The 22,725-nt window shown below is 57.7% G+C and overlaps 1 protein-coding gene across 1 annotated transcript in view; it reads left to right on the top strand.

Moving 5' to 3' along the window:
- The window catches only part of LOC136392592 (netrin-1), a 200,401-nt gene that overhangs the window by 137,901 nt on the left and 39,775 nt on the right, over positions 1-22,725 (top strand). Inside the window, exons 4-5 of the mRNA XM_066364869.1 lie at positions 4,169-4,318; positions 7,682-7,735. Of these exons, the coding sequence (XP_066220966.1) occupies positions 4,169-4,318; positions 7,682-7,735 (204 nt within the window). The remainder of the gene's footprint in view (positions 1-4,168; positions 4,319-7,681; positions 7,736-22,725) is intronic.

Here is a 22,725-nt window from a genome sequence, read left to right on the forward strand (position 1 = left end):
GGAGTGTAGACCTCTGTCCTTACAGATGTGCCACCTGAGGTCCCGAGCAAGTGACACACTAAAGCCAGGGTCACACGGAATTTCTGGCAGGACAGGCTTGGCCCTGGGTCTCCGACGCCCGTCTGAAACCCCCCGTGTGCCCCGAGCGTCTGTCCCTGTCTGGTGGCCCAGAGCTGGGGCAGTCGGGCTGCTCTGCACCCGGAGGCCTCCGGCCCGCCTCGTTGGTGAGACACCGAATCCTGCCGCCGTCCCAGGGCCCTGAGCTACCGCCTGGGCTCACCTTCCTCTTGATGGAAACACCCTGGAGTAGGTTGTTCCCCGTGACCAGGCGCTGCCTGGTCTGTGCAAACAAGGTGACCTGCCGTGCCGGGGTTGGCCTCTACCGAGACAGGTGGCCGACTTCTGGAGAAATGGGAGTCACTCGTTGTCCTGTGGCGGAAGAGGTTCTGAGCCAGACCAGGTTCTGGAGTCAGGGGGGCTCTCTCCGGCCCCTCCCCAGACCCCCTGCAAGGAAGACCTCCACTCAGCTGAGTTCCACGTTCTCTGCACCCCAGCCCCGGCCCTCCCCACGGTGCAAGTGTGAGTCTCTGTCCTCACCTGGGTTCCTCTATGTGTGTGTGTCTGTGTGTCAGGGCTGAAGAAATACAGCAGGGTTCCTTTGGCATTCTGTCCCTAGGGGCCAGGGCCTGGGGCCTCCTTTAAATCTGTTGGGTACCTCAGAACCACCCCCTCCCCCTTTGATACTGTTTGCCAAATTCTCTTGTCCCAGGCTGTACAGGACCCACGGTAAGGCACTGCCATCCATCAGTTCTTGGCGCGAAGGGATAATTTGGACGTTCCTTATAAATAGGATCATGGGAAGAGTCCTTACTTGGAATGCAATGCAGGTCTGCCTGTTAGGATTGCTTTTGGCCGTGCATAACAAAACCATCTAGCTTTGGTTTCCACAAGTTTAAGCATGAATTTCTCCTTGCAGAATGAGCAGTAAGAGGGGGCGTCCAGGGAGGGCGAGGGCCTCTGTGACCCCCCCCCCCCAGAGATCAGCACTCTCCGTCTCCCATGTGGCCTTCCTCCTGCCTGCAGTTTTTCCTGCCAGCCCGCGTCCCCTCCTCCGAGTGGCCATGCCAGTTTCACAGGCAGATGTGACCCACAGAGCTGACAGCTGTGAGAGTGTGGACACATGGAAGGTGTTGTCTGGGTGGTGCCGCTATGCTGGAGAAATTCTCCGCCTCTTGATGGTCCCACTGCCTGGAAGTGGCCAGAGTAACTTTCGAGCACTCCACCCACCTACCTTATGGGACTTGGATGGCTTTTCTTCCCGGAACATTGGTTTGTGTGGAAGCACAGTTAGCTCACCGCTTCCGGTAGACCAGGCTAAGGGGCCTGCTGGTCAAAGTCTTTGCAGAATCTTGGGAAGAAGATTTGGAAGCCAAGATGAAAGCATCCCCTCCTTGAATCCAAGGATGGGCCCTTAGGAAGGTTCCAGCCAGTGGACACAGCTGCCAGGCCGTCAGTTCCACCTGACCTCAGCTGGTGCAGCTGAGACGTCACCAGCGGCGGGGTCCTCCCTTGCCCTCCCCCCACTTCTGCTCTGGGCCAGCTTCTGCCACGTTCAAGATCATCCGGACCGATGATGGTGCTCGTGGACGACTTCGGTCTGACTCTTCAGTGCCCAGCAGCCTTTAGTGACCTCCGTCCGGCCAAGTCCCAGGATCCTGAAGTTAAGGGGGCCCAGCTTTGTTTGTCAGCTTGGGAGGGAGGACGTCTTGGCGTGCGTCTGAGCGCTGCCAGCAAACCTGTGAAAATAGGCCAAGGGGCGTGGCTGGCAGGAGCCTCAGGGCCACATCCGGCTGGTGCTGGCCGGGTCAGGAGCTCGGATAATAGGGTCCTGAGCAGTGGCCATCTGCTTCCAGGTGGCCAGCTGAGAGGTGCCGCCCGTGCTGACCGCCGTCCCCGTCACAGGGATGGGTTTGGGGGCCCCGAGGGAAAGGTCAGTGTGGGTCTTCCAGCCCTTCCCTCCTCACATCACCCACAGCCTGAATCCAGGCTGCGTCTTTTCATACCGAGTTACAAACAAACAAACAAAACCGAAAAACAAAACAAAAACCCAAAAAGAACACACACACAAAAAAAAAAACCCAAGAAGAAAGCAGCAGTAGGAGATGCACCTGAATTTCGGGCAGCATCACTGCATCTACAGGGACAAGACTGGACCGTCCGTCCTGCTCCTGTGGACCCAGCAATGAGAAGCCCACACACAGCCCAGCAGGGCCTGCCGTCCTGCACCTGTGTCCCCGGCCTGTCCCTCACCTGTCAGGGAGCACCACGACCAGGCTGCCACTCCTACGAGAGTTTTCAAGAAGGTCTCATGTGTCCAGACACAACTTCAACAAACAATTCCTCACATTCCTCAGCTTTCTGCTCCCCCCTCCTCCCTCCTTCCCCTTCCTAATTCTCATGGCCACCCCGGCCCCCGGGGCTGGCTGCGAGAGGCCCTGTTTCCACGGGCAGACCCACCTCCACTTCCCTGGAGGCACCCTTCCTGAAGACAGCCGCCTCTCCTTCCCTTAGGGGAGGGGCGGGGGGGGGGCGAGGGAGGGGCGGGGGGGCGAGGGAGGGGCGGGGGGGGCGAGGGAGGGGCGGGGGGGTGCGAGGGAGGGGCAGGGGGGGGCGAGGCGAACATTTGCTTCCTTGGCCCGTCTTCCCTCCCCACTCACACTGAGTCTGCTCCCTGGATCAGGGGTCGAGACCCGCAGGGACTCCCGTCCTGTGTTGCTGCTGCAGCAGTTCTTGTCCTGCGTCAGGCGGGTGGGTGTCTCGGTTGGCTCAGGCTGCTGTAACAAAGCACTGCAGACGGGGAGTGAGGCTTAGACCAAGGTGCCTGCAGTTTGTCTGCAGATGGCTGCCTTCTGGCTGTGTGCTTGTGAAGGTCTTTCTCTCTCTCCCCATCTCTCTTTCTCTCTCTCTCTCTCTCTCTCTCTCTCCTTCCCTCCCTCCCTCCCTCCTCTTATAAGGGCACTAATCCTACCAGGAGGATCCCGCCCTGGTGACCTCATCTAAACCTAATTACCTCCCCAGGGCCCTGCCTCCTAATACCATTATAGTGGGTTAGGGGTTGAACATATGAATTTGTTAGGGGTTGAACATATGAATTTGGGGGGATACAGATGTTCAGTTTATAGCAGTGGGGATGTCCCTCTAGTGTCCTCTGGCCGCTGCATCACTGGAATTGGGTCCTCGGAGCACAGGGAGGGAGCTTTAGGGGTGCAGGGTGACAGAATGTGCAGCCCTAGCTCTCCAGCCCTTTGCAAACCAGGAGGGTGGGCGTGGGGCCTGCTCTTTGGTGCAGTGGCCACTGGCCCGAGAATCAAGGCCTCCCTTCTCTGCCCAGCTTGGCTGTTCCCTTTCTGTGAGACCCCTGGGGGGAGGATGCCTTCACCTCCTGGTCTTTGCACATGTAATCAGATGCTCAAATAAATGATTACTGTGACTCTTCCCACCGCTTACGGGTTTTGTGATCCAGAAGCCTCAGCCTCAGCCCAGCTGCAAAGCAGGGAGGGTGGGCAGAGCAGGGGTTGGGGGGGGGCGGGCAGCAGCCTCCTTGGTGAGTCCCTCTGGCCTGGCGAAGCCCAGGGCTCCCTCTGCTCCATAGCCTGTCCCTCCCACCCAGAGGGACAGCAAGGAAGTTCCCCGGGGGCCCAGGGCCGGCAGGGGCTGAGGAGTGAGAAGGCGCAAACTTAGCCCGTGGAGAGAAGGTGCCCCTCCCAGTTCTGAGTCTCCGCCCACGGTCATGCTTACGGTCAGACCTTGCGCTCCTGAAGGCGTGCTTGAACTAGGCCTTCATCTCTGGCCCTTGGCTCCTGAAGGCGTGCTTGAACGTAGGCCTTCATCTCTGGCCCTTGGCAAGGCCCCCAAGTTCACTTTCCTGCACCAGAACAGTCCTTTCAAGTCCGTCCATTCTGATTTCCACTCCCCAGTTCCAGGTGGGCAGGTGGCCAGTGACCAGAGCTGCTGGAATGTGTGTGGGCTTGGCTGGGCCTGCTCCCCCATTCCTGCTCTCCCCCTGGGGTGGGGTGCACGGGCTGCCCCTGCTTGGGGAGAGGCCCGGGGGAGGGTGTGCCCCGGCCCCTGCCTGCCTTCCGACCCTCCGGTTGTTTGTCCTCCACAGCCTGCGATTGCCACCCCGTGGGCGCTGCTGGCAAAACCTGCAACCAGACCACCGGCCAGTGTCCCTGCAAGGATGGCGTGACGGGCATCACCTGCAACCGCTGTGCCAAGGGCTACCAGCAGAGCCGCTCTCCGATCGCCCCCTGCATAAGTATGTGCGCGGCCCCTGTTCCCCGAGGCTCCAGCTTGGGGGCGGGCGGCCGGGGCTGGGGGGCTTTTCAGAGGCTGGTCACCGACCCCCGGGGAGTGTAGCATTCATGGACACGGCTCCTGTGCTCCGTGGGTCCCCGTGTGAGACCCTGAGCCCGTGGGGTTCTTACAGAAGCCGCCGGAGCTCAGCAGAGCCAGCCCGGCTATTCTGACAAAAACTGAGTCTCCTGCTTCTGGGTAGGAGCAAGCCCCCCCCCCCCCCACGCCTAGCTCCTGTTTCCGTATGCCCCCTTGACCTTGGACCTGGGGACGGCCCACGCCCGGGCTTTTTCTGCTGTGGGAACTCCAACACCCCTGCCCCTGGCAGATTCAGACCAGAAAGGACTGACCCACACAAAGCCTTTGAGGGGAGCTGGACGGGGTTCCCGTGGGCCTGATGAAGGATGGAGCAGCCCTGAGGGTCCCAGGGGCCCCGTCTGGCCAGCCACTGCCCCTTAGTGCTGGGATTTGGAAGCGCAGTGAGCAAGGTGGCAGAGGTCTTTCAGGGGCCCTGGCTCCACTGGGCTAGTGCCCTGTAACTGGTAGGATCACACAGGTGCACACGCCGAGAATTAGCCCTGGGCGGACGTCAAGCCTGGCTGATAGCCGGACCCAGCCTCGGCCTCTTGATTCCCTGTGGGGACCGTCCTGAGCCCAGAATGGTCCCGGGATCTCATCCTGAGATGAAGTCTGCTTCTCTAGACCCGGGTTAGCACACCTGGCCTGGGAGGTCGGCCGCTACCTGGTTTTGTGTGGCAGATGATTGAAACAAACAAACAAACCAACCCCCAGAGAACACTGTTCCGTGACATGTGAAAATGACAGGAAAGTTCCATGTCCAATCACAACTGTGCACGCAAGCAGGAGGCTGGGGTGACCCACCCCAGCAGCCCCTTGAGGTCCTTGGCATGGTCCCCACGGACCTTGCAGGACACTCCTCCCCGCCACACACACACACACACACACACACACACACTCACACAGGCGAGAGCCCGACACCCTGCGCTCCCCTGCCCGAGCCAGTGTGCCCTTCACTTCCAGCACACACACACTCACACACACACACACACACTCACACACACACTCACACACACACACACACTCACACACACACACTCACACACACACACTCACACACACACTCACACACACACACACTCACACACACACACTCACACACACACACTCACACACACACACTCACACACACACACTCACACACACTCACACACACACACTCACACACACACTCACACACACACACACACACTCACACATACACACACACACACTCACAGCGGGCACACACACACAGCGGCGAGAGCCTCGACACCCTGCACTCCCCCGCCCGAGCCAGTGTGCCCTTCACTTCCAGCACACATCGGGCTGCGGCCCTGCCAGCAGGCTGACCAGCTCCTACCTCAGGACATGTGTCCGCAGGTGTTCACGGGGATCCAGTAACGGCAGGTAATCCGAGTCCCAGCCCCGGGGAATTGAGCTCAGCGTCCATCCAGGGCAGACCCAGGTGAACTGGTTTTCACAACAACGTCTGATTGCCAGAATCTCGCAACTTCCAAAAATCCTTCTTTGCCAAACATGCAAAAAGCTGCAAAGTGACCACTTTCAGGGTGCTGGGAGGAAATTAGTGCCGCCATCCGGGATTACGAACACGGGGAAAAATGAGGAGGTCCCCTTCTGCAGGGGGCCGAGGGCTGTCAGGCTGCTCAGAGGTGGCGGGAAGCCATGTTGCCAGTTGCCTGGAGGCAGGCCCCGCAGTGGAGCGCGTGTTTCGGACTCAGAGACAGACAGCGGGAGCTCCTGCTTCCTGACACGCTCGGGGCCTTCTCCCGGCGTCTTGCAAAGGGCAGGTTGCGGCCAGGAGAGCTCTCCCACCAACAGCCCGCAGACCTGGGTCTCCCTTCTGGGGTTTCCGTGAGCTCTTCCTGAGGGCGCCCGCTGCAGGCGCCCAGATGTGGCCTGGAGGCCTTGTGCCCTGTGCGGTCACAGCCCTGAGAGCCACAGGCCCCCTGCCCACACCCGGGTGCCAGGCCTGAGGACAGTGTGGCCCCGTTGCCGCTGGCCTGCACTCCGTTAGTGGACTTGCAGGGTGAGGCCGGACCACTCGGACGTTCCCTCCGGAGGGAGTGTTTCTTCCGGGACCGGGCAGCACGTAGGGATTAAAAGAGGGCCTGGTGTCAGGGCCGGCTTCTTGATGGGCTGCTGCACCAGGGCGCTGTGGGCTGTTGTTGCTGGGCAGGTGTCCCTCCAGAACAAGGTTTGACCCAGGCTGTGTGTCCATCTCCGTCCCCCCAGGCACCAGCCCCTGCTGATCTGGGGGTCCAAGGGAGGGCTTACCCAAACCGTGAGGTGGTGACCAGAATCATCAGGACTTGTGGAGGGAGGGCTCTGTGACCCCTTGTTCACGTGTCACCCGCCAGGGGAGTCCCTGCCCCTCAGGGCCTGTGGTCCTTGGTTTGGCCTCCTGCAGACAGAGGACACTGGGCAGTGCTGCCTGCCGTTGCTGTCTGGGAGTGCAGAGCTGGAGCCAGGAGCTTGTCGGAACCAGCTGCCATTCTGGGTAGAAACAGAGCGACCCCCATAAGCGCACGCTCCCATCAGGCCCCTAGGTCTTCCGTGTGTCGTCAGTCTGTACTGCCCCCCGAGACTGAGCCTTAGCTTGTGAGGTGTGCCCCTGGGAACCTGGGCAGGGGGGTAGGTCCCTCTTTGCGTGTGTAAGACCCCTCCCAACCCCCGGACGTGCCACCCCTGCTGTGGGCGCTTCCCCTGCCAAGGATGTGAGCAGGGCCGAGACAGCCACACCGTGACCAGAGCCCCTCTCTGCCACCCCAGGGGCTGAGCAGAAAGTCGAGCGAGCCACAGCGCAGGCGCACGTGCGTGCGCGCACACACAAGGCTGGCCCCGGCTCAGGGGCGGGCTCAGCTCTCCTCACTGTCTGCCGTCTTGCCTCCTTCCCATTCCTGTCCTTCTTTAACACGGAGGCACGTCCCTGCCCGGTGGAGGGACCAGCTCTGTGGGAGAACAAGGCCGTGTGCCCGGGCACCCACGCCAGCGTTCTCCTCCGCCCTGACCAGCCTCCTCCGGAGCTGGGGGGCTGTGGGGGGCCATGGGGGGGCGGGGGGGCCCAGGACGGGTGGGAGGGGTCTGCGCCGTGCCCGGTGGGGGCCCAGGAAGAGTGGGAGGGGTCTGCGCCGTGCCCGGTGGGGGCCCAGGAAGGGCGGGAGGGGTCTGCGCCGTGCTCTTCCTTCCCTAAGGTCAGAAATGTCGTCTCACCTTGCTCTCCTTCCTCCCGCCCTGAACCTCGCAGAGATCCCCGTGGCCCCGCCGACCACTGCAGCCAGCAGCGTGGAGGAACCCGAAGGTAGGCTTGCCCCTTCCCACTCACCTCTCGCTTTTGCCGTGGGGAGGGGGGGTCGGGAGGGGGCTAGAGGGGCCAGAACCCCCTGAACCACCCTCAGGGAGCCCTTGGTGGGAGCAGTGCCCCCCAGGAGCCACAGGGCACTTCTCGGGGAGGCCCCTTCCCATTGTAGAAGAGACGTGGGCCGTGCGCCTCTCTCACGCCCAGGACTCTCAGAGCTGCTCCTCTTGCTCATGTGCGGAGGCTAAGAAGCTGCCTGCCCACCCAGCACCGTCCTGAGTGGGGGGCCGTGCAGCCCCTCCCGGGGTTGCCGAGAAAGAAGATCTGGGAAGGGGACGACAGAGGCAGCTCTGAGCACAAGCACAGGGCAGGGGTCCACAAACAGAAATCAGGGTTGGGCGGGGGGACAGTGACCTGGGACTGGAAGGGAGTTCCACCTTTTCTGCCCCTCCCCTCGCACCGACACTGAGCATTCCCTCTGTTGCAAAGGTGGGTCACAGACCGAGGCGGGCGGGTGGGGCCCGCAGCCCTGGGGACTCCCCCCCCAACCCCCGCAGGAATCACGGCTACTTTCCCATCCTGTGAGAGTTGTGCAGAGAGCATGAAATACTGTGTGCGCTCACTGCGGCTTCCAAAGGACGGGGGTCACCAGACCTGGGCGCTGCGCCCTGATTTATCACCCTTAATAAAGAAGTGCGTACCTTACGCGGCTATCCCGTCAATCCTGGTTTGGGGAAATGTTTGCATAAGTGTACTTTAGTATATTAGTTTCCTTTGTGATGTCAGTGAAGGGACGTCCAGCCTAAGAAAAAAAGTCCTGTAAGGGTTTGCTGGAGCCAAACAGACGACAGTTGCCGGAAAAGCACAATCCCAACAGGTTGCAAGAACGCTTTAGTGGGGAAGGGCAGTTTGGCCCCTGACTTTATCCCTGAGGAGCAGAGGAGAGGAACTGAGGAGCGGTAGGTGACACCCCCGCGGTGGGGGCGGGGCGGGGGGAAGCAAACCCGGGGAGTCTCTGGAATGGGGGAGAAAGGGAACTGGAGAGACACAGGCTCCATGGACTGGGGGTTACGGGAGAGGGATCATGGACGCCTACAGCCCACGGAGAGGGTGTGTGGGGCACGGGAGAGGGAGAATGGACGCCTGCAGCCCACGGAGACGGTGTGTGGGGCACAGGAGAGGGAGAATGGACGCCTACAGCCCACGGAGACGGTGTGTGGGGCACGGGAGAGGGATCATGGACGCCTACAGCCCACGGAGACGGTGTGTGGGGCACGGGAGAGGGAGAATGGACGCCTACAGCCCACGGAGACGGCGTGTGGGGCACGGGAGAGGGAGAATGGACGCCTACAGCCCACGGAGACGGCGTGTGGGACACGGGAGAGGGAGAATGGACGCCTACAGCCCACGGAGACGGTGTGTGGGGCACGGGAGAGGGATCATGGACGCCTGCAGCCCACGGAGACGGTGTGTGGGACACGGGAGAGGGAGAATGGATGCCTACAGCCCACGGGGACGGCATGTGGGGCACGGGAGAGGGAGAATGGACGCCTACAGCCCATGGGGACGGCGTGTGGGACACGGGAGAGGGTAATGGACGCCTACAGCCCACGGAGACGGCGTGTGGGGCACGGGAGAGGGAGAATGGACGCCTACAGCCCACGGAGACGGTGTGTGGGGCACGGGAGAGGGTAATGGACGCCTACAGCCCACGGAGACGGTGTGTGGGGCACGGGAGAGAGATAATGGACGCCTACAGCCCACGGAGACGGTGTGTGGGGCATGGGAGAGGGAGAATGGACGCCTACAGCCCACGGAAATGGTGTGTGGGGCACGGGAGAGGGAGAATGGACGCCTACAGCCCACGGAGACGGTGTGTGGGGCACGGGAACAGCGAGGGGTGCTGTGGGCTCGGGCGGGGTGGGTGTGCCCTGGCAGGGTCAAGGAAAGGAGCGGACTCTGATATTCCAAAGCCCTGTTATCTTAGGTGTGAAAAGGCGACAGGCAGGCCCCCTGAAGGCGAAGGTTGATCTCCAAGGAAGCGGGCTGAGGACAGAAACACCTGCCGCCACCGCTTGGGGCTGGGAATTGTGTGTTCAGATCATCCTCTGTGGCTGTTTTCGGTCTCTTGAGTTTGCAAGGCTGTTGTGCAGACCTTCTCGGGCTTGTCAGGGTTAGTGTGTGGCCCTTTTTTCATCTATAGTTGTGCTGTGTACTTGATTTGATTTATTTATTTTGAGAGAGCCAAGGAGAGAGACAGGAAGGGAGAGAGAGGGTGAGGAGCATCAACTCATAGTTGCTTTTGCTTTAGTTGCACATTGAGCGTCTCGCGTGTGCCTTGATGGGGGAGGACCCTCAAAGAGAGCCAGTGTCCCCCTCGCTCAAGCCACTGACCTTGGGCTTTTCATGCTGCGACCTTTGGCTCCAAGCAGGCGAGCTTTGGGATCGTGTGGACGATCCCCCTGCCCAAGCCAGCGACCCTGCACTGACAAGCTCCTGCCCCCAGCCAGCATCCTCGGGGTTTCACACGGGCGACCCCAGCGTTCCAGATCGATGCTTTATCCCCTGCGCCACCACTGGTCAGGCTACTTTGTTTTTGTATTTAGAGATATCCCTGTGAGAAAGGGTCTGTGGGAGCCGCCAGCCCTCGGCACGAGAGAGGTTACACGGCCAGCAGCCTGGCTGGGGGTGGCCCCATGCGGAGAGCAGGCCAGGCTGTCCCCAGCGTCCTGGTCCTGGGGCCACCCGGGCCTTTGTGTACTGGTGCTTGGAGTAGGAGTGGGTGGGGGGGCAGGGAGAGTGACATTGCTGCCCCACATGGACGTCAGTGCCCACTCTGAGGACCCCTTTGCTCCTCTCCAGGTAGGACTGTCGGGAGGTGTGGGAGAGGCTTGCCCACCCAGGCGGTTGCCTGAATACTTTAGACCAGGGGTCCCCAAACTTTTTACACAGGGGGCCAGTTCACTGTCCCTCAGACCATTGGAGGGCCGGGCTATAAAAAAAACTATGAACAAATCCCTATGCACACTGCACATATCTTATTTTAAAGTAAAAAAACAAAACGGGAACAAATACAATATTTAAAATAAATAACAAGTAAATTTAAATCAACAAACTGACCAGTATTTCAATGGGAACTATGCTCCTCTCACCGACCACCAATGAAAGAGGTGCCCCTTCCAGAAGTGTGGTGGGGGCCGGATAAATGGCCTCAGGGGGCCGCATGCGGCCCGCGGGCCGTAGTTTGGGGACCCCTGCTTTAGACTAAAGACTGAACATTGTGAGTATTGGCAAGTACATCGAGAACCCGAGAGAGAACAGATTTCAAACTTGCATAGATGCGCCGTCAGTCCACACAGGAGAGGACAGAAAAGCATTTCGGGGCGAGCTGAGGCCACACCGGGGAAACCAAAGCTATTCTGGTCTTGGGTAGGGGGGTAGAGTCTCCCGTCACCTTTGGTTGAGCTGCGAGGGGCACTGACAGGAGGGGTCGTGCTGGAGGAAGGTGCGTCACAGGTACCTGGGGGGGGGGGGACAGCATTCAACACAGGGGACGAGGACACTCTTTCTGTGAAAGTACAGTTCAAAGGAACGTCCCCGGTTCAGCTGTGGGGCCGAGCAGTTCTGAAGCAAGGAGACACTTCCGTTCAGTGGAGTCCTGACGCATCCTCGGAGTCCTGACAGCTGGGCGGTCTCCGCGGGCGGTGCACCCCGCTCCTCCGGGGGCCGGGGCGGCTTGACTGCACGTTCCTCCCTGTGGTTTTTGGCTTTTCCTTGCAAATCAGAAATGGGCAAATGGAAAAATAATAAAGGAGGAAAAAGAAAAACCCCTCGTGAGGTTTCTATCCAGGTCACAAGAAGCTGGTGTGCAGCATGCAACGACCTTGGTTCAACCGGACGAAAGATGTCTGAGCAAACTCTTGTAGCATCCTCCTTGGAAACATTTTTTGTTGAGTTGTTTTTTTTTAAGCAGTTCTTGGTTAGTCAATTTTCTGACTCCTTTTGGTTTTGTAAACTGGTTATTTCCTTTCTTCCTTCTGAACCTTTAAAAACATGATTTAAAGGGGAACAAGCAATAAATAAATCCTTACAAAGTGCTTTGCTCCCAGACGGGCTAGTGGAGCAGGTGTGACGCTTACAGCTCCGGCCGGACCCTTGTGGGTCCCCTCTGGCGGTCTGCGGATGCCCAGGGTCTCTGGCGCTCACACCAGAGGACGGGGGCCGTGCCGGGGCCTCGGCACCGGACGCTGGGCCTGCCACCACACGGGCTTGCCTTGTCTCGGTAGGCGGGACATGTGGGCAGGAGGCCAGGGGGCCCCCTGGGAAGCCGGGCCTGGGAGCACAGCCCTTCCAAGCCTGTCAATTCTTGCAGTGTTTGAATAGGGAAGGCCTCTGTGCCAGGCTGCCTGAGAAAAGCTTATTTACTTTTGCCTGCGTAACGGGGGAGAATTAATAAACTGAGAATTGGGCCTGAAAGCTGATGGACATAACCTCGCCCTGAACCCACCCCCTTGAAGGGCCAGCTCACTTAGGGAATGCCGTCCACCTGCTGTCTGAGCTGGCCGGAACCCCGTCACGGGGCGGGGAGGCGAGGGACGCCATGACTGTGGGAGGTCTGGGGCCAGGGGCCCAGGAGGGGACCGGGCTGGAAGGTGCTAAGGACCACCTACTCCAAACCCACCTCCACCCGCTGGGCTCAGAGAGGCCCCTGCTTCCCTCGGCCTCCATCAGCTCTGCCGTAGTTGCTGGTTGCACGTTGTCTGGGTTTGTGGAGGCCCCTTGGGTCAGTGGGATGAGTCCCGGTTTGGACCTGGGGTTCTGGGGTTGATTCTCTACTGGCTGAGGCCTTGGACACCCCTTGAAGAGGAAGGGGTGGGCCCGCTGGGCCCCCGGGGTGGGGAGGGTGCTTCCTTGCTCTGCTTCTCGGGGTAGGAACGACATTTCTCCTCCTAGTAAGCTTTTTTCCTCTTCAGAAATGCGTCCCGCTCTCCTCTGCCCCTGGTGATCAGCTCCTCCTGCAGTCCATGGCCGAGGTCTCTGTGGGCAGAGACGCTGGTAAATTGTTAACACCTGGCTGGGGTACAGCCCACTGTCTAGCAACTGCCACTTTTCCTGGTGTAAACACTCCCTCGTGGCTGGTTTCAGACACCCCATCTGATGTCATTGAACACAGGGTTGGGAAAATAGGCGCTCACCTGCTCTGGTGATGGAGGGGTAATTTGGTACCACTTTTGTGAAAGGTGATTTGGCATGTATCAAAATGTGTCTCTGACCCCATGATTTCACTTCTAGGAATTTAGGCTAAGGAAAGAACGGTGTGTGCCAAGGTTTAGCTACAGAGTTGCTCACTGCAGCATTGTTTACAGAAGAGGGAAACAGCAGAAACATCTTGCAGTAAGATTTTTATTTACTCTGTTATGGGCGATTCATGGATTCATGATGTTGCCTTGTAGGAGAATATTTAAATGGCAAACGGAAAGATACAGTATCTCGCCAAAGCAGATGACACAACAGGACAAAAGTTGGGTCAGCTTTGACTGGGGAAAAGACTGGTTCACAGAGTAATTCAAAGAAATCATTGTATTATATTCATACATTTCTGTGATTCTTAGCCAGTGGCTCTTTAGCACCCAAGGGACAGTTGGCCATTTCTGGAGAAATTTTTGCTCGTCTCAACTTGGAGAAGGGTGCTGCTGACGTCCAGGTCAGGGAGGCTGCTGACCACCCCAGGGCGCATGGGACCACCCACCCACAACAGAGCTGTCCGACCCCACATGTTAATAGTGCTGAGTCTGAGAAGTCTTGCAAAGTTATGCAGGGTAAAAATCTGTATGTTCTAACAGTACTGAGCAATGCCACTGAGGTCGTAGATAACCAGCTCCTGGGGAGTTACAGATCATATTGGCGCGGATGTAGCGGAAGGTTTAGAAAGCTGTGTTTTCTTGAATCAGGAAGCAGTTCCTATGTGATCAGAGGACATGTTTGCCTGGTCCTCTTTCCATGGTGAAATGTAGCCCAACCTAAGATGAAATTTATCCCAAATTCCAAGTTTTATTGTTAAGTTACGATATTTTGAATTAACTTGCTTTAACTAACTTTAAAATTCTTATCATAAAAAGAACTCAGAGAAGTAGAGAGAATAGTGGTAGATACCCAGGCCTATCATCTGGACGTCACAATGGACATTTTGTCCCATTTGCTTCAACACTTACCTTCTGCTGAAATATTTTAAAGAGAAGGTGACACGTGACACTTCACCCCTAAATCCTTCAGAGTGCCATCGTGAAAAATAACACTCTCCTACGTCTCCGCTCCTTCGCGTCCTTGCACCTAACAAAAGGAACAGTTCTGGAGTAACATCTGATACGAGTTCATCTTCAGGCGTTCTCGGTTCTCCCTGCAACGTCTTTTATAGCGAGTTTGCTCGGCAGTTTAATTATTAAAGCGTTAGGCAATGCTGTGCTTGACAAAGCCTTATACTGAGAAGCACGTCTGGGTCCCCGGGCAGGGGCTGCTTTTGAGGATGGAATGCACGCGGAGTGACATGCCAGATGCAAACGTGCTACCCACATGTTACATGTGACCGTCACTGATCTCACGCTGTTAAAGTAGAGGTGGGGCCACATCCAGCCCCAGCTCGGGCCCAGCCTCTGGTTTCGGGGGTGGAGGGTGGCACGTTCTGGGCTTCCTTTGGGGAAGGGGCAGCTCCACAGCAGAGGGGACAAGGCAGTGAGACACCTTCGTAAATCCTGGCCACACCTTCGCGGCGGGAGGAGCAGAGGGTGCTGACGCCAAGACCCTCAGCAGTGACTGAAGGTGCTCACGGGGCTCCCCCCCCCCCGCCCTGCTAACAGCCCAGCTGGGGGGGGCAGGGGTGGGAGGGGGATCCTGTGCATTTGGGATGTTGTGCAGCTGGAGAGTTGTGATAAACAAATGCACGCTGCGGGCAAAACAGCCCCTGGTTGGGAACCACTGGGTCCGGCTCAGATTTCCTGGCATCACCCAGCCCCCTAGAATGCTCCAGAAAAGGAGCTAGAGCCCTCGCCAAGGGAACGAGAGATCTGTGAGTGGGACCTGCTCACTCTGCCCTGGCTGGAGACCAGACGATCCCATTCGTATTAGGTTGGGCTGAATGGAACTGCCATTTTATTTGACCAGTTGTGACCTACAGAAATGGCCGCGTCACATGGCCCAATGGACTGTTTACTTCCCCTTGGCCAGGTGGCCCTGTGCGGGGCAGCCTGCAGGGGCGGTCTGTCTGTCCTTCCTTGTTGGGCAGATAAAATATATTATGCTCACTTTGTTAAAGATGGTGCTGCCCACATGGAAGTCCATCACCCAGGTGATATTAATGTGTGTTGGGGGCGGGCTGTGGGCAGGCAGGATCCTTATAGCCTGGGGCTTAGTTTTAGGACTAAGCCTTTCCCACCCTTTTTGATGGGGGGGGGGTGCAATCCCATCATGCCCCAGATAAGTGACTTTGTGTTAGAGACTTCCCTATTTTGTATATTGTATTAAAGGTTTTGATTTCTACACTATAAAATGGGGGCAGAACAGGAGCTTGCTTTCTCGGTTCCTGAGATTAGCATTAGAGAGCAGAGAGGCCATGTGGAGGAGAGGAGAAGCAGCCAAGATGGCAGAGTGCTAAAGGAAAAGTGAGTTTGTGCAGAGTTTGTGCAGGGAGAAGGAAGGAGATGAGGAACAGAGGTGAATAAGGCTGGTGAGCTAGAAACCTTTGATTCTAGGAAACTCAGATAAGTCAGTGGCTTTGTGAGCACTGAATGAGTGGGTTTTGGAGCCCAGTGTGTGTTTTTACTTGCCCGTCGGGTGCAAGCTAGGATTAAAGGTGGTGGCCCACCAGCTTTTGGCTCCATTGTTTCTTTACTGACTGTCCGAATCCAGTGCGAACCTGCATGGGCCGGGCTGCTGTGATGGTGGCCGTGGACACTGGCTTTACACCCCTCCTCACCCTGTATCTCTCTCTGACTGTTTCTCTGCCTTTCTCTGTGTCCTCGGCTCCCTCTGTCCTTGGTCTCCACCCTTCTCCACCACCTTTCTTTCTTATTCCCTCACTCTCCCGGGTCCCCTCCCCCTCCGCCTTTCTGTCCCCTTTTTAGGGGCTGCACAAAAGGCCAGAGCAGAGGTCAGGCTGGGCGTGAGCAGGGCTGGGCCAGATCAGCGGCTCCCACCCCTCCAGGGGCCCGGCCCCCCAGGGAGCACAAAGGAGCCATTTGCATTGCGTGTTTCAGGCCCCCCGCTGTGTCCCTGTGGGGGAGGCTTTGCAGGTGGGGCTGACACCAGCCCCGAGAAGGACAAAGGGCAAGCTGGGAGGCCAGAGGAGCAAATGGGGGTGGAATCTTTAGCTCTTTCCCACTGGGGACTCAAGGGGGGGGGTGACTGATGGGAATGGGACAAGTGACAGGTGTCAGTGAGAGAGAGGATGGGAATCCCAGGACCTGCCCCATGTCACACACTTGTCACAGGGTCCTTGTTGGCAGAGGAGGGGAGGTGGCAGGCTGCAGAACTAGGCTGAAGCATAGTGGATGCAGAGATAGGCCGCCACGCCCCGCCCCACCCCGGAGGTGGCCCCTGCCCAAAGCTGTGTGGGACGCCTCCCTTGAGGGTTTCTGCCGAGGTCCTGGGCTGGGCGCTGCTGGGAAGGGGTGCACGGTGAACGGGCCGTGCCGGGCGCCCTGGCCCGAGGTCCCAGCACACAGTCTTCCTGTCCGACTGCTGTCACCGTGTCATGGGGAGAATTTCAACAGCCGCCGCACTGGACTGAATCAAGTCCTCAACCCCAGAGGTGGGGGCTGGCAGCACCCACAGTGGGCCCTTTGAGTTCCTAAATACCCTGCCGGATGTGGAAAATGTTCGTCTGCCCGAACTACCCCAACAAAACACCACAGACTGTGTGGTTTAACCAACAGAATCATTTCTGTTCTGGAGACAGCGTCCAAGGTTAGGCTGTGGGCCCCGTTGGGTTCTAGCGAGGACCCTCCTCCTGGCTGGCAGACTGCTCACTTCTTGCTGAGGGAGAGATCTCTGCTGGTTTCTCTTAGAAGGGCCCTAATTCTATCCTCATGGGCCCCACCCTCTTGACCTCATCTAACCCCACTTACCTCTCCAAGGCCCCACCTCCAGATACCATCCCATTGGGGATGAGGGCTTCAACACAGGAATTTTGATGGGACACATTTCAGTTCACAGTTAGTAGTAATAGCAACAATCCTATATATAATCATTTACTTAAGAGCATGGGTTTGGAGTATTTCATGGCCCTACCCCACCCCAGTTAAAGTGTCCTGCAAGCCACTCGGTAGCTTTGGTCTCAGTCTTCTCTCTGAAATGAGGGATTTGGGCTAAATGATCGATTTGATCCCGTCCCAGCTCAGAGTGTCAAGCTGGTTGGGAGGTCCACTGGTCGTGGGGCCTGGTGACCACAGAACCCGGGCCTTACAGGCTCTTTCAGGGTTGTGTTGAGAGGACTGTGGGCGATTTGGACCGGGACGGGTGCCCAGCCCAGGGGAGGGAAGGAGGAGAGGAGAGTGGACTGGGAACGCCGCCTGCCCGTTTGCCAGGTGTCCTCCCTGCTGTGGATGCAGACCTGCAGGGTCGGAAGCACCAATGTGGTGTCCAGGCACAGGGCAGAGCACAGAGCTTTCGTTCAGTAAGAGCAGTGGGGGCGTGTCTGTTTCCTCTTCCTTCCACTGGGAGGCCAGCTTCTCCCTAGGGCAGATGGTGACAAGTGTCGTTCACACTGTTCTGTGGTCTCTGTCCAACTGTAAAGTGTATTGTAGGGTTGAGGAAAGGAGAAAGCCTTCTTGTTTGTAGATTAGAGCCAGGGTCCAAAATGAATGTACTGTGTGCAGTGAGGTATCTGGAAGCCAGTGGTGTGCTGGAGCCAGCATGCACCTGTTCACACCGGCTCATGATAGCTGCCTGTGGGCATCTCTTCACAGCTCTGCCTTCGGGGCGTCGTGCTGGTACCTTGACATTGGCCATGACGGGAATATTTACATTTTGGAAACTGGCAGATGCTACAGATCAAGGTTCTTTTTTCCAGAGAGCTGGTTGTTAACTATTTGTCAGTATTTTTTCCAAAAGCCATCCTGGGAGTGGGCTTTAGGATCTTGAGACCAGTAGGGAACCTAGAGATACGATCTGGTCGGCACGTTTGGCAGACGGGTAGTCTAGGCCCAGAGGAGAGCAGTGACTTGCCCGCGGGTTGATGGCATCGTGAGCACCCGGTTTCTCAGCTGTGTTAACCAGAATGCCCCAGGCAAGCATCCTTGCAAGTGCTAAGTTGTACAGAGAAGTCAGAGCTGGGGGCTTAGAAAAGAGTCCTCCTGCTGATGAGGTTAGAAGGTCATGGATGTTTGTGGGAGCCACTTTAGTGAAACTGCTTTAAAATTTTCTTCCAGCCCAAATGGGCTCGGCTTCTACCCACTGCCGTCCCTCTTCCCCTGCTCCACCCACCCACCCACCAGGCAGGCTGGGACACTTCCCTGGTTGCCTGGCCAAGCATGCCTTCTGTCCCATGAGGTCACCGCCTCCAGTCCCAGGATGAGAGGTCCTTTAGCATCTAAAGTATCGCTGCAGGCCATGACGTCTGTCTAGCAGCTCCCGCCTTCACCGGCTGAAGAGGTCTCTGAGGGGGCAATGAGCTTCTTCGGGCCGATGGTCCCGGGCTGCCCTGGCTCTGGGCCTCAACCCTGTCCTTCTTCCTCTTTGTGGCAAACTTACCACTGTGGACGGGCCAAGGGGAGGAAATCCAGCCACTCATTTGGGCTGCCCGGGGCCCTGGTGTCTAAGGGGCCCCAGAGGCCCTAAGACAGGGACTCTTGTGCAGATGATTTATTGAGGGGGTGTTCTCAGGAGAAACAAGGGAGTAAGGGAAGCAGGACTGGGCTGGGGGGGGGGGGGCTAGGGACGCCTGTGTGGTCAGGAGAAGTCAGGTCTCAACAGGACCCCGTGGGGAGCTGGAGAGGTAGCCGCGCCCCAGTGTCCCGCTGCGAAGCAAGGGGGCTGTCCATGGAGCTGCTACTGAGGGCTGTCCATGGAGCTGGCCGTTGGCTCTGGGCTGCCTCCCGGGAAGGGGTATGTGTCAGCTCCCAGACATTTCCAAGCAGAGCGGTTTTGTTCAGCCAAGGGCAAGCCTTCAGAGGAAGGACTGGTGTGAGCCGCTAGCCGCCAGGGCCGGCAGCAGCTGGCGGGAGGCACGCTGGCCCGGGACAGGGGCTCTGGGCAGGGCACCAGCCACATCTGCTCCACTTGGTAACTTACTGAGGGGAAGGCGAGTTTTATTGGGATTTAGGGACCATCACTTTTCCACTCTCCAAAAGCCCTATACTGTAGAGAGACCTGGTGGCTGTTCTCTGGGGCCCCATGTCCTCCTCCTGATGTGCAATGAGTCACTCAGTCACGGCACGGCCAGTCTTATGATATCTCCTCTGCTGTGCATACCACGGCTGGTGGTGTCCTCAGTCAGACGCTCTGTACCTTTCCGTGATTGGCCAGGGAAGGCTACAAGCTGTAACAAGCAGCCCCAACCGTCTGTCACAGCAACACAGGTGTCCTGGTTGCATGGCTCTGTTCCAAGCAGCGAGTCAGGGGTTCAGGACTCTCTCATCAGGTGGTTCTGCCGTCCCCTAGGGCCTTGGACTCATGCTGGTTTGAAAAGAGAGCACATGGAGTAAAACATAGTTTTGAAAGGATCCTGCGTCATTTTTACCCACATCCCATTGGTCAGAACGTCATCACGTGACCACACCTCACCACAAAGGGTGCTGGGTAATGTAGTCTGTAAGCCCAGGAGGACAATGAAATGGTATTTGGTAACTACACATAGCCTTTGCCATAGACCTTTCTGGCCTGTCATTTTGGAGCCACAGTTATTGGCATCAGAAAGTGATGGTGGTGAACAAAGGGCCTTTCCTCCGTGCAGGAAGCAGTCCTGGCCAAGGGATGTATGCCCAGCATGGCAGCTGTGAGGGTCTGAGGTGTAGACAACCCCAGGGTCCAAGGCTTGACCTCACTGGCACTGGCTCAACCAGCTGGGCTAACTGGTCAACCAGCAGCTGGGGGTATGCTGCAGGGTGACAAGCATCTCTGTCTTTCATGACCTTCCCAGGGAGCTGCGGCTTAACCTCTCTCTCCCCTCCGCCTCGCTGAATCACCCTTTCTTGTTGACAGCAACCCTAGGCTGTGCCCATCGTTGGCTCTCGCTGGAAAAGCATATCGAGAGCCAACTGGATCCCCGTTGGGACCGCTTTGTTTTCCCCACTGAACACAAAATCCCCTGTTCCCTTGGAGAGCCAACAAGGAGACCCCGTGGGGCTGGCCCTGTGGGAGCAGATACCAGTGAATACAGCGCCCGAATGGCTTCAGCTTATTAAAGGCGACTACACAGGATAACTCTGCCCTCCGAGTGGGACACAGAATGGAGGGCACAGAGCTGCTACAGCGGATTAGCGGCCACAGACTGATGGAAGCAGGTGCAGCCTTTTCTGCAACTTGGAAGGGTTTATGAAATACTGATCTTGTGCTCTATAAATCCTTCTCTTGGCTTCATCCGGGCTACGGGCTGAGAGTGGGGATTTCTTGTTCAGCCGGCCTTGGTAGTGGTTTTGAGACACCCCCTCCCTCTCCCTGCTCTCAGCATTTCTGGGGAATTCTGACCCGACGGTTTCTGCTCCTTGTCTATTTGTTCATTTTCTCATCATGTGTTCATCGTCAGCTACACATTCACTGAGGGCCTGTGTTAGGTGCTGGGGTTAAAGAGATGGTTCTAGAACAGGGGTCCCCAAACTTTGTACACAGGGAGCCAGTTCACTGTCCCTCAGACCGTTGGAGGGCCGGACTATAAAAGAAACTATGAACAAATCTCTATGCACAGTGCACATATCTATTTTAAAGTAAAAAAAAAAAACAAAACAAGAACAAATACAATATTTAAAATAAAGAACAAGTAAATTTAAATCAACAAACTGACCAGTATTTCAATGGGAACTATGCTCCTCTCACTGACCACAAATGAAAGAGGTGCCCCTTCCGGAAATGTGGTGCGGGCTGGATAAATGGCCTCAGGGGGCCGGATGTGACCCGCGGGCCGTAGTTTGGGCACCCCTGTTCTAGAACATGGAGCCCTGAGTTCAAGGGACCATCATTTACTCTGCAAGAGAGACACACGAAGAGGTGATTCTAGTTCAGACTGTTACCTGGTAGCATAGAGCCGGCGTACACATGTCTGTAGATGCCCGCGTGGCCTCCTGTGGGCTCCCCAAAATCAGCCATGGCTGCGAGCCCTGTTCTGCCCTCACTCCATGATGCCTTAAGTCCAAGGTGGCTCGTCACCTCTCCAGGTAGGCTGCTGTTTCCTCACGGCACGGATGGCAGGGAAGGAGAGACAGTGGTGGAGCTAGAAATTATTTGGGATCCATGAGCAAAACTTCTGCAAAGTCTTTCTTATGGGCCAGGATTTGCATCTTGCAGAAAGCTTAGGGGGCTGCCCTCTTTGGGTTCTGATGGAGATTCGGTCTCCATGTCTTCCCCTCGTAGCGCTGGGGACACCCCTGTTCACCCCAGTCAGACCCTTCCTCGGGCTGGGCAGCGCCTCTCTGGCAAGCAGAAACCTCTGTCCCGTCTGCTCCCCACCGAGGCTTACAGAGCTCGTTTCTGGGGCAAGAGTGTTGATTTTTGACTCTGACGGAAGATGTTTGAATTTGTCCCGTGGCTCAGAGTTTTGATGAGCATGTGATAGTGGAGACAAGGACATGGGGGCTGATTTGAATCTCAGGGCTGCCATAAAGCCTGACTCACCAAGGGCAGGGGCACCGGAAGTCTGAAGGCTCGGAGGGCACTTGTCCTAGGGGCCCAGGTAGCTGTTCTGCAGTTTCTAACAGAAGCAGGTGCTTTCGGGTGATGTGAGTGGAGCTAAATGGCCTCTCCCACACATACGGCCTCCTTTCGGGGTGAAAGCTGGTTAGGTTTTTGTCCACCTGAATTGTGCTGGAAGCGTTTCCAGGGACCCGGTGTGTGAACTTGCCGCGGGGCAGGTACGGCACTGGGGCGCTCTGTGGGGCTCACGGCCTTGCCTGAGCTCCCGAGGCCCGTCCTTCTCTCGTTCTGGCTGCCTTTGGTCTGCAGGTGGTGGGCAGGGTTGGGGACATGACTCCCAGGGTTTCCTCTGTGACCGGAAGCCTGGATGGAGCACCAGTTGGGAATCTTGTATCCGGGGAGTTCATGGAGACAGAAAAGGTGGTTAAGAAATAGTCGACTGGTATAAAAGATCAACTTGGTCATCTTGTGAAAGCCAGGATGTGTCCAGGTGGGGCGTGCAGGGCAGGGATGAGGTTCCTTGGTGACCTCCGGTGCCTAGGCCCCTCAGGGGCTCTCGGGAAGGACTGCCAGGGTTGCTCATGGCTTTGGGGACAAAGACCCCTCTGGATGGCCCTGACCTGAGATGAAGGGCCGCTGGTGTTGGCCAAGCTGCCCCCGTTGGCAGGTGACCTTGGGCACTGAACATCCTGGGCCTCCGTTTTCTCTATGTGTAAGGGAGGAGGCAGTCCCAGTTCCGCCTGCCGGCCTCCCCATCGGCCCCTGTGCTGCTCAGATAGGGTTGTGGGTGGAAAGGGCTTTGGTGAGGGCTGCCCGGTTGCAGGCTCACCAGTGTCCCCTGGAGATGGGCTGAGCTCCAGCTGGGCCACGTGGTGGGACACAGTCTCCCCCCAGGAGGAGGTGGTGGCTGCAAGCAGGGCGCTGGGCGGGCCCCGCGGCTGGGGCTGGTGGGGGGGCAGGGCCTGCCACCGTCTCCGTGGGGGGTCTCTTCCCTCCGCCTAGTTCACGCCTGCCGGGGAGGACCGGGCTGGCAGCCGAGGGTCAAGAGAAGACTCTGGGTGCCCAGGAGCCGGCCCAGCCCACAGAGGTCTCCTGCCTCTAGTCAGGAGGACTTTCTGCCGTCCTGAAGGCTCTGGGCAAGAGGCTTTAATCTAATT

Source organism: Saccopteryx leptura, chromosome 2 (assembly GCF_036850995.1).
Source record: "Saccopteryx leptura isolate mSacLep1 chromosome 2, mSacLep1_pri_phased_curated, whole genome shotgun sequence".
Classification (NCBI taxonomy): Eukaryota; Metazoa; Chordata; class Mammalia; order Chiroptera; family Emballonuridae; genus Saccopteryx; species Saccopteryx leptura.